General features: G+C 44.5%; 1 protein-coding gene across 1 annotated transcript; it reads right to left on the bottom strand.

The window, feature by feature from the left end:
- Positions 1–1,091: 1,091 nt before the first annotated feature.
- Positions 1,092–7,695, bottom strand: MBOAT4 (membrane bound O-acyltransferase domain containing 4). Its single transcript, XM_036838914.1, has 3 exons — positions 7,517–7,695; positions 4,548–4,772; positions 1,092–2,115 (listed from the first exon to the last, which is right to left on the bottom strand). Exons 1-3 carry the CDS (start codon positions 7,636–7,638, stop codon positions 1,149–1,151), a joined length of 1,314 nt encoding a protein of 437 aa, XP_036694809.1. The 5' UTR covers positions 7,639–7,695; the 3' UTR covers positions 1,092–1,148.
- Positions 7,696–12,014: the final 4,319 nt, after the last annotated feature.

The raw sequence follows: 12,014 nt of genomic DNA on the forward strand, positions 1-12,014 counted from the left end.
CTGCATCACATACACACCCATCCCCGTCTCACGCCCTCTAGGGCGGGAAAAACCCGTATCCTCCGGTAGCAAGAATGAGAATACCCAAGTCCAGAAGACCAGCCATCACGGTACCCTGCTCCGTGGCACATCTTTTTTGGCAGTGAAAACACTGCCCCTCCCTTTGGGCGGGCTGCACATGCAGGAGTGGCAGGTGGTCTACCCAGGGGATCTCAGTAGCGAAGGGGGCTCCCAGGCAGGAACAAGCAAGCAGTTCAGGAGAGCCCAGTGGAAGAAAACAAGTTCACAGAATTTACCACCAAGGAAACAGTTGACAGAAAAAAAGATGCTCCATGCTTACAGTTTTGAGTACTGGAGCTATCCACTGGCCCAGAAGGTCACACCAAGTGCTGTACAAAATCTGGCTGATGAAGTCAAGTCACAGAACATTTTACTTTTTTTGCACCCAGACCCAATTACGATTCCCCAGGACCGAACCTTGGAGAAAACACTACTTTATTTTTCCTCAAGGCTCTTCTTCCTATAACAATAGATTTGATTCAAAGACACTTAGAATAATCTTATTACTGATAAACCTTTTTCCACAATGTGTCCTCTCCCTGTGGCATACTGTCCTGAGACAGTGAACCTAGAACCTGCTATCTGCATGGATGGGAAGAAAGGGAAAAGTATACCGAATACTCCACATCTCATGTGATGTTTTGCATTCCCACCTGAAACGTTACATGGCCCACCATCAGCATTTATTCATTCCACAGACTTGTGGAACCAGACACCAAGACTACAAAGTAATTGAAAAGGAAGGTGAATAGGAATTTGGGAGTAATATATACACACTACTACATGTAAAATAAACAACAAGGACCTACTGCCTAGCACTGGGAACTCTACTCAATATTTTGTAATAACCTATATGGGAAAAGAATCTGAAAAAGAATATATATATGTATAACTGAATCACTTTGCTGTATACCTGAAACTAATACAACATTGTAAGTCAACAATACTTCAGGTACATACAGCCAATACTTTAAAAAAAAAAAAACTTTTATCATGGAAAAGTGCAAACACCTGCATCTTCAAGGCACCATCTGGTACTTTCTAAAGTCTGTTTCATGGGTGTATAAGATGAAAGTTGGGGAAAGACGTCAGTTAAATTTATGCTTTCTCTTCGCTAAAAAAAAAAGCAAAATACAATACACCGTGGGAAAGACGCTGTTGTAAGAATTCCACAGCAGCCAGAGAGAGGAGAAGCTCCGGACCTCCACGGCCAGCATTATGTAGGCAATGATGAGCTGGGTGTGGGCCCAGGTGAGAATTCTGTAGAGCACCCGCATCGGCCAGGATCTGATGAACACATTGGCAAAGGTGTGAATCAGGTAGTCGGCTTCCACCATCACAGCCCAGCAGAGGAAACCAAACACCTGTCCCGGGTGGAGTCCGTGCCACCAAGCCGAGAAGACGAACGTCTGCAACAAGGGCCAGGTCCTGCCCTGCTGGAAAATGAGGCGTCGGAGCCACCGAGCTGTGCTCTGGTTCCACTTTCTGGTGAACAGGGCTATCCTGTGGGTTGTTTCCAGCGTCCTAATGTCCGCATCAGGGATGTATCCCTCCTCACCGGGGCTCTGACCAAACTCAGATCCAAAGCCCGCTGCGTAGAGGAGGGAGTCATCCAGGAGCCAGTGGGAGTAGTAGGTGAGTTTGAAGAGCCCGGCTGTGGACCACATGACATAGACGCACTGCAGTTGCCGGCAGTCCGTCAGTCCTGCGCCTGCGCTCACCTCCCGCCTCACCACGACCTTCAGACACTCTAGTCCCAGAATCTGCAGACCCCTCCGGGTCAGAGCCCAGAAAGAGTGCCTGGGATACAAACTGCTGGGCCCTTGAACACGAGCCTGAAATCTCTGGAAGGAACACAGGGGGCCTCCTAGGAGAACAGGGAAAAAGAGCAAGTAGCTGAAATAGGGCAGAGCCTTCCACAGACGCTCAGACAAAGAGCTCTTGTTCCTGACGTCTCCTGCTGCTGCTGCTGCCACTTTGCCCTCACGAATGTCCAGAGACAGGGATGTGACCCTCTGGGTCAAGAGCATGAGGGAAGAAAGAGTGACGTAGAACCTGAAAGAGATTTTTTTTTAATGTAAAAACACTCCGCATTTACTTTATCCCCTTCCAGTGCCTCACACAAGACCCAATGGCAGGGACTTCCCTAGTGGTCCAGTGGCTAAGACTCCACGCTCCCAATGCAGGGGGCCCGGGTTTGATCCCTGGTCAGGGAACTAGATCCTGCACGCATGCTGCAACTAAGAGTCTGCATGCCGCAACTAAAGATCCCACGTTCCACAACTAAGACCTAGCCCAGCCAAATAAATAAATATTAAAGAAAAAAAAAAAGATCCAGTGGCAAATGGGTGGCTCTAAACAATTAAGACCAATCTCATGGCCTGCAGTTCCCCCACAAAGACTCTTGGATTAATCCAGAACCACAGGCTCCTCTGAGCAGGATGGAAAGGTAAATGGAGAAATGAATCAGTAGAGAGGCAAATAAAAGAATGACGAGGAATATTACGGTGAAACGTTGATTATAGTATTTCTAAGAATACCTTATAAAGATTAGGATGGAGGATCAGGGAGAAATTTGTCACAGAAGAAACAAGACCTTAGTTCTGTTTGGTCTTAGTTCTTCCTATAGAGACTATAGGAAGTTGGAGATTTGGACTATGAACCAGTCCCTGACTGCAAGATTCTGAAGGCTTTGGGATTCGGGCTGAGGAAGAGTGAGTCAAGCTAGAGGTTCAGGGTGTATGCTGAGTCATTAGCAATTTGAGGTGTGTTCTTAACCAATCACCTGACCTGTTCCTGCTTCACCATCACACAGTAGAGAAGATCCCGCTGACCATGGAGAAAATTAATGAAAATTACAGTGACACACTCTACAATCAGGAACACTGTCCTGTGGGGAGAAAATGGCTCTGTTTCCCAACCGTTTTTGCTTCTGTGTCTGAAAACTTAAGGACAACTGACCTCCTTACTTGACCTATCAAACAGTAAGCAAAGTAGCCACCAAATGCCACTAACCCCTGTTCAGTCCTCTTCTGTTAAGGGCTGAATGTGTCTTCCCCCACCCCAAATTCATATGTTGGGGTCCTAACCTCCAGTACCTCAGAATGTGTGTATTTGGGGATGGGTCTTTAAGAGGTAATTAAGGTAAAACGAGGTCATGAGGGTGGGCCCTAACCCAAGATGACTGGTTTCCATATAAGAAGAGATAAGGACACAGACACACACAGAGGGAAGACCATGTGAAAGCAGAGGGAGAAGACGGTATCTACAAGCCAAGGAGAGAGGCCTCGGGAGAAGCTGAACCTGCCAACACTTTGACCTTGGACTTCCAGCCTCCAGAGGAAATAAATGTTCGCTGTTGAAGCCACCCTGTCTGCAGTACTTTGTATGAGAGCCAGAGCAAACTAACACATCTTCCCGCTTCAGCTCAGGTTCAGCCTCCCTCCCTCCCATCCAGCCAGATTCTGTTCAACTTGCTCCTCCAGCCCCTGTCGGGTCCGGGCTTCTTCCTGAAATCCTAAGTCGCCACATCCCAGGCAGTACTCCCCACTCCCTATGCACCCACCATCTCGCCTCTTCTTCAGAGAAGCAAGCCCTGGAGCCTTTGGTGGAAACAGTCAGAATAAAGAATAGGATTCTGGGTGTGGGAGGGATGGCAGAGTAAGGTAACCAATGGCAGCTAGAATCCGAGAGGTGACCCCCTCGACAGGTCACCGCTCCAGTTCACCGAGCGACCGTGAAACCGGGCTAATGGTGATCACAGCGAGAGCCAGGAACAACAGGCCTCAGGATGGCAGAGATGCCTGTTTCCCTCTAGTCCTGATGATCTCACTGACTCAGGAAAACACGTCCCTAGACTGTAATTAGTGCCCTATTTTTTTTTCCTGGATTGAGTGACTTCCCTTTTTCTGGGGGATGGAAGAGCTGAATGTCAGTGAAAGTAAAACTCTTGCAGAGCAGGTGTGTGGGAAGGCAGCAAAGGTTTACGGTAGATTTATACCTTTCCTGTCCTACTGAAACAGCGGGGAGGCTGCCGGCTATGTGTCTAAACTACTTACACTGAGGTGTGTGTACTCTGCTTAGTCACCTGCAGGCCGGCCTCATCTGTGGGCCATGGGACTCCTGGTTCACCCCCTTTCTCGGGCACAATGTGAATTACAGCTAGTGCCAGGCACTGTGCCATGCAGGCAGCACATGGTAGTTATTAGGAGATTCGTCATACAATTACACTTATATTCATTCATTAACTCTAACCTAAGAGGCTTGCAAGATAGGTATTGCTATCCCCCCAACACACACTTACACACACCCTTTATTTCAGAAAAAGACATTGAGGCTGAGAGAGGTTGACTGACTCACTCAAGATCACACTGCCGAGATGGGGAAGAATTTGGATTCAAACTCAATGCCCAGGTCCTCCCCACCAGCACCCCAGTGCAAGCAAACCCTGGTGGGCTCCGTAGGAACACAGGAACGAGCTGCTTTACCTCGTGGAAGGAGCTTCTTGCAGATAATATTCCGTATAGTGCAGACCCAGGTGGCACAGCGTCTGCCAGCTCATCTGAAAGAGGAAAGTCAGCCTGTGGACGTCCTGGGGGCCCAGCGAGTGGATCAGGACCACGGTGCACAGAGCGGGGATGAAGACCAGCACAGCGAAGGAACCCATGGCGGCTACTGCCAGGGCTCCTCCTCCCGCCAGGAGGAACAGGTACCTGGAACACAGAACGCCTTGGAGCAGTGCGACAGATGAGTCACTTCCCGTGGCAGCTCATCTGTGGAACCCAGTGGAGGTGGGCGCCCCCTCACCCCTACAGAAGTCACACTGCTGTCACTCTGAAGTATTCCTCCTGTTCTTCTGAAGGAGAGAAACATGGAGGGTAGAGGCAGAGTCCATTTGTAAACCACTTCTGCAGGCGACAAATCTTGATTTCTGCCTCTGGGACCCTGGACACCCCTCTTTGATGTCTGCCAGTCCAGTGGGGAGATACCTGCCCCCAACAATCCTATGGGGACCGGTCTGGAATGTTTCCCAGTAGGGCCACACCCAGCCCTGCACTTGCTGCCCGACCAAAGTGATGGGAATCTAGGATCCAGGATCTAGGAGGACTCTAGACATCATCTCATACAGATGAGTCTCTTCCCTTTCCACAGAGCTGCACCCCCTGGCCCTCAATGCCTCCCTTTGATAAGTGTTTGAAAACTCAATTACAAAGTCTTTAAGTGTATCGTTTAATAATTTTTGTCATCTGCATACATAGTTTAGCCTATTCTCCAAATTCATACAAATAAAATCATACAGTATTTGCTTATTTGAGTAAAGCTTCTATCATTAGTATAATATTTTGTTTTTTTAATTTATTGAAGTATAGTTGATATACAATGTTTCAGGTGTACAGCAAAGTGATTCAGTTATACATATGTATATTCTTTTTCAGATATTTTTCTTTTTCTATCATAGGTTATTATAAGATATTGAGTGTAGTTCCCTGTGCTATACAGTAGGTTCTTGTTGTCTGTTTTATATATAGTAGTGTGTATGTTAATCCCAAACCCCTAATTTATCTCTACCCCCTCCCCAGCTATCCCTTTGGTAACCGTAAGTTTGTTTTCTATGTCTGTGAGTCTATTGTCTATTTCTGTTTTGTAAATAAGTTCATTTGTATCATTTTTTAGATTCTACATATAAGTGATACCACGATATTTGTCTTTATATCTGCCCTTAATCCTCTCTACTGCACTTTAAGTTCTCATGACTTGGTGCTTTTTGTAATGCTGTAAATACCTACATCAGTGAAGTGGTTTGTGGAGCATGCCTCCTTTGGAAGCCAGCGGATGCCCTCTGGATCTGCAGAGGCACCAGAGTTTCCATATTATGAGGACTCGGCTCTTCTTTCCACAGTATATGGAGATTTGTTTGTTTTTTCCTTTTAACTGGTGCCTAGTTAATAAATCTGAACAAAGAGGCCAGGAAAAAAATCTGAAACAGGGATTGAGTGGTCAGGGACAGGAAAAGTGAATGAATCTCTGTGTCACAGGGCGTAGATCATGGCTCCTTGGCCTGTGACGCACACGTCTTTGCAAGAATTTCTTTCTTTCTTGAGGGAGATGGCAGGTGCTTCGGTGTGCGAGGCTCTATTCCACAGGCCCTGGCCGTTCCTGAGCTGCAGCCTATGCTTGGGATGACTCCTCCTCTACCCGCCCAAGCCTTCGCCTCCCTGCCATCGGGAAATAGGGGAGAACTTTTGGGAAGTGCTCTTCCCCAAAGCAACTGCCCTGGGGATTTGTAAACATTATTGTGTCTACACGTGTACAATGCACGATGCATGATTTTTTGGAGTGCTTATTTTATTCTGGGCATTGGGCTAGTAATTCCTTTATATGAAATATCTTCATTTAATCCTTAAAACAATCCCATGAGGTAGGCATTATTATTTCCATTTTACAGATGAACTCAGAGAGTTTATTCACATACACAAGGACACTCAGGAAGTGAGGGACCAGGACTCACCAGGCTAACTCCCAAAGCCAGCAATCTTAACCTATGGGAATTAGCCCTTATTTTTGCACTTGTTTTGCTTTATTGTTTGTGATTCTTTCTCAATAGGAAATTTTTTTTTTTACAACTGCTTCCCTCGTTTCCTAAACAAAGGTAAAGCGCCATCAACCAGTTGTGAAGATGTAATAACCTACCATAGTTTAATCGAACTCAGCCATCCTGGTTGCTAGAAACAGCTAGATTTTACTTACGAATCCCCAATATATAAAAATCCTAGTTTCCAAAATAAGTGAATTATTAAGAGGTAGAACTTTGACAATGGATTTTCACTTTACAAAAGGATATTCCATAAAACCTTTTTTTAAAAATAGGGGCTGTCTCTAATGTATTGAATTTATTAGGTATAAAAAAATCATTTCAATCAAGTTATCAAATCTCTAGTGACAGTAATTTCGGATCCCAGGTAGAGATAAAACTAATTAAACAAAATTTATTTTGACTTTTTTCATTTCTCTGAGAAATCATACAAAGGCATTAAAAAAATCACATAGTTGTATATTTAATAAAATTTAATTTTATTGAAAATGATAGAATTCCATGAAATTAAGACTGTTCAAGAACATCTGGGGCATGTGGTTGATTTATAGATGCATCTATTTGGGGAATTCCTATATCACCCCAACATCCATCTCTCCCCCATGTATTTTCATCCTTTTCCCACTTAATGTGACCCTATCAAACTTTGGCTGAGTCAATGCAGACATGATGTCAATTTCCAGTTGCGATTCACTCTATTTAGACATAATCATGATCAAGCAATCAATAATCGGTGGCAGTGATGATAACTTAAAAACAACCAGTGTAATTAGTATTTAATACTCACATCTGCACTCCAACCTGGGCTTTTTGATCTACTATAGTATTCATAGATGTAAGAGCAAAATTAGCCGTCAAACCTACCTGGCATGAGTGGAAAATGAATCCATAATGCAGAGATAATTAAACAGAAGCGCAAAAGGAAAAGCAGCCCCTTGATAAAGTGATACAGGATGGAGGAAGAACAGCTGAAGCCAATCCATCATGAACTGGAACAAAAGATACTGTCCTTTCCAGAATCCTTAACTGATGCTTTCCTGGAAATCTCAACCAGTTTTTCTTTGATCTTTTTATACCGTTTAGGAAGGCCTGGCTGAGCAAAAGGCAAACAAAAGCACTGGAGATAAGCAGTATAAAAGTTGGCTTTCTGATAAAGGGAACTCACTATAGAAACCAAAACGCATCTGGTGTTAGATTACCTAGTAAGGATATGTATGAAAAGCATTGCTTTCAGGAGTTCTGGTTTTGTTTATATACTGCAGTATTTGCCTTTCCAGTCATCTGACTTTCATATTCTTCTCACTAAGTAAATGGAAAATCTCATTTTCCAATTGTGGACAGTCAACTCACCCGATTGGGGAGGGGGTGCAAGAACACGAACTGTGGGGAAGGGAGGCGGGTTCCCCTCCCAACCATTTCCTCCTTAGGCTCTTTATACTATTTCCTTATGCTATTTCTTTTTTTTTTTTTTATAGTACCTAGTCACCACCCTTTATATACCTATTTCTCGATTAGTTTATTGCCCGTCTCCCTGCTACAATGTCAGCTCTGCAAGGGAGGAACTTTGTTTTATTGCTGTACCCCCCTACACATAGAACAGTGCTGGGTGCGTATGATGTACTCAGTAAGTACTTGTTAAAATTTGAAAGGTTTTAAGGAAGCTAAAGTGTGGAGAGGAACATTTAAAGAGAAGCTCTTCTTTAGGGTGTGGACAAGAAATCCAAGAGACACTGCCTACAAGCAAGACAAGAACAAGAGGCCATTTCTTGGCGGGTAGAGGTCCATCTACTGAGCCCAGAGCATTACAGCGCCATCCCAGACCAGCCACTTTTCATCTCTGAAGGCACATTCAAGAGCAAGAAGCCTTAAATAAGGGACGGGAGAGTATAGCCTGATTCAAAAGCATCTTAAGGGCAAGGACCCCCTGTTAGTGGGAGACAGCTCTGCACAGAAGAGAAAACATGAAAGAAAGCCTCCAATTAGCTAGGGAACTCTGAGCAAATCAGTCACCTCTCTGAGACTGAACAACTTCATCTTAAAATTCGATATAATAATGCCAGTTATTCATCAGAATTCTGTTGTCTTCAAAAGAACTGTTACGAAGATTAGATAACATATGTAAAAGCATGGAGGATAAAGCTGGTTGGTTGAATGTAGTTGAAGGTAACACAGTTGAATAATAAAAATGATGAGAATTATTGGGCTACCATTTATTTATTATTTTTTTAAATAAATAAATTTATTTATTTATTTTTGGCTGTGTTGGGTCTTCGTTGCTGTACGCAGGCTTTCTCTAGTTGCAGCGAGCGGCGCCTACTCTTCGTTGCCGTGCGCAGGCTTCTCATTGCAGTGGCTTCTCTTGTTGCAGAGCACGTGCTCTAGGTGCGTGGGCTTCAGTAGTTGTGGCTCGCGGGCTCTAGAGGACAGGCTCAGTAGTTGTGGTGCATGGGCTTAGTTGCTCCGCGGCACGTGGGATCGTCCCAAACCCGTGTCCCCTGCATTGGCAGGCAGATTCTTAACCACTGCACCAGCAGGGAAGTCCCTGGGCTACCATTTTATGACAGACCTGTGCTAAGCACTTGGAATAGAAGGATGAATAAGAACGGTTCCTGCCCTCAAGTAGCTCTGAATCTACTAGGGAGAAGGAAATGGCAACAAATACTTGCATTAAAGAACTATAGGTGCGGGGCTTCCCTGGTGGCGCAGTGGTTAAGAATCCGCCTGCCGATGCAGGGGACTCAAGTTCAAGCCCTGGGCCGGAAAGATCCCATATGCCGCAGAGCAACTAAGCCTGTGCGCCACAACTACTGAGCCTGTGCTCTAAAGCCCACGAGCCACAACTACTGAAGCTCACGTGCCTAGAGCCTGTGCTCCACAGCAAGAGAAGCCACCACAATGAGAAGCCTGCACACTGCAACGAAGAGTAGCCCCCACTCACTGCAACTAGAGAAAGCCCGTGTGCAGCAACAAAGACCCAACAGAGCCAAAATAAATTAAATAAATAAATAAATAAATAAATTAAAAAAAAAAAAAAAAGAACTATAGGTGCAGTATACCACTGGCACACTGTAGTGGACAAATAAAGAAGCAATCATCTGCAGAGATAAGGAATTTTTTAAATGCAGGGGAAGTGGAGAAGGGGGAACGCTTAAATTGGCTCTGGAAGGATGTTTCCAAACAGATGGATAGTTTATTCCAGGCCACAGATGGCACAAAGACCTAGACAAACAGTAGAGCAATTAATGGGAGAAAAGGGCTCCCTAAGCAATGAATAAGCTCACATCATAGTAAACATATTAAAATGCAACCACAACCCCCATTAAATATACTTGCTAGGTTCAGAAGAACTGAGTTGCACTTAATTTGTTAGGGAAAAAGTTATGCTTTTTGTCATTGAATTAAATATTTATTAATTCTTACTTGTACTTTTTACATTTTGGAATCAACACATTTTATGTGCAGGTCTCAAACACTTTATAGGTTCCCCAAAAGGCTTATAGGCCCTAGACACTGTAGCTCATATTGATAAAATGGTCCTTTTTACAAGCATGCCATGATGGTTAATTTTCTGTCAACTCAGGCTATGCTGCCCAGCTGTTTGGTCATCACCAGTCTAAATATTGCAGCGCAGGTATTTTTAAGATGAGATTAACATTTAAATCAGTAGACTTTTAGTAAAACACATTACCATCCAAAATGTGAGGGGTGGATTTCCCTGGTGGCGCAGTGGTTAAGAATCCGCCTGTCATTGCAAGGGACACAGGTTCGAGCCCTGGTCCAGGAAGATCCCACGTGCCAAGGAGCAACTAAGCCCATGCGCCACAACTGCTGAGCCTGAGCTCTAGAGCCCGCGAGCCACAACTACTGGAGCCCGTGAGCCACAACTACTGAGCCCACGTGCTGCCACTACTGAAGCCCGCACACCTAGGGCCCGTGCTCTGCAACAAGAGAAGCCACCGCAATGAGAAGCCCGCGCACCGCAACAAAGAGTAGCCCCCGCTCGCCGCAACTAGAGAAAGCCTGCGCGCAACAATGAAGACCCAACACAGCCAAAAATAAATAAATAAAATAAACAAAGTGTGGGTGGGCCTCATCCAATCAGCTGAAGGCCTTAAGAGCAAAGACTGAGGTTTCCCCCCGCAGAAAGCAATTCTGCCTCATAGAAACCCTGCCTGAATTTCCCACTTGTAGATGTATTTGAGACTGCAAGATCAACTTCTTCCAGCCAGGGGGTCCACTTCTACATAACCACGTGAGCCAGTTCCTTAAAATAAATGTGTGTCTCCCACGGCTTCTGTTTCTCTGGAGAACCCTAGCACCCATGCCATGGAGGTCTTTTTTTTTTTTTTTTAACATCTTTATTGGAGTATAATTGCTTTACAATGGTGTGTTAGTTTCTGCTTTATAACAAAGTGAATCAGTTATACATATACATATGTTCCCATATCTCTTCCATCTTGCGTCTCCCTCCCTCCCACCCTCCCTATCCCACCCCTCCAGGTGGTCACAAAGCACAAAGCTGATCTCCCTGTGCCATGCGGCTGCTTCCCACTAGCTAGCTATTTTACATTTGGTAGTGTATATATGTCCATGCCACTCTCTCACTTCGTCCCAGCTTACCCTTCCCCCTCCCCACATCCTCAAGTCCATTCTCTACGTCTGTGTCCTTATTCCTGTCCTGCCCCTAGGTTCTTCAGAACCTTTTTTTTTTTTTAATTCCATATATATGTGTTAGCATATGGTATTTGTTTTTCTTTCTGACTTACTTCACTCTGTATGACAGACTCTAGGTCCATCCACCTCACTACAAATAACTCAATTTCGTTTCTTTTTATGGCTGAGTAATATTCCATGGTATATATGTGCCACATCTTCTTTATCCATTCATCTGTTGATGGACACTTAGGTTGCTTCCGTTTCCTGGCTATTGTAAATAGAGTTGAAATGAACATTGTGGTACATGACTCTTTTTGAATTATGGTTTTCTCTGGGTATATGCCCAGTAGTGGGATTGCTGCATTGTATGACACTTCCATTTTTAGTTTTTTAAGGAACCGCCATATTGTTCTGTATAGTGGCTGTATCAATTAACATTCCCACCAACAGTGCAAGAGGGTTCCCTTTTCTCCACACCCTCTCCAGCATTTACTGTTTGTAGATTTTTTGATGATGGCCATTCTGACTGGGCCATGGAAGTCTTTCAAATTAATTTAGACAGACATTGCTTAAAAACGAATAGGTGTTTACATGCTTGGAGACAACAGGATGTTCTAAATTCATCCATATATTTATTCAACAATTTTTTTTTGATTATCAACTATGTGTCAGGTACTGTGGTCAGTGAGTAAAGAGTAGGGACAAA

Source organism: Balaenoptera musculus, chromosome 21, assembly GCF_009873245.2.
Source record: "Balaenoptera musculus isolate JJ_BM4_2016_0621 chromosome 21, mBalMus1.pri.v3, whole genome shotgun sequence".
Classification (NCBI taxonomy): domain Eukaryota; kingdom Metazoa; phylum Chordata; class Mammalia; order Artiodactyla; family Balaenopteridae; genus Balaenoptera; species Balaenoptera musculus.

Coding starts and splice junctions, on each gene's coding strand:
- MBOAT4 (XM_036838914.1), bottom strand. CDS start 7,638: ATGATGGATTGGCTTCAGCTGTTCTTCCTCCATCCTGTATCACTTTAT. Junction 4,773..7,516: donor TCATTTTCCACTCATGCCAG/GTAGGTTTGACG, acceptor TCTGTGTTCCAG/GTACCTGTTCCTCCTGGCGG. Junction 2,116..4,547: donor CAAGAAGCTCCTTCCACGAG/GTAAAGCAGCTC, acceptor AATCTCTTTCAG/GTTCTACGTCACTCTTTCTT.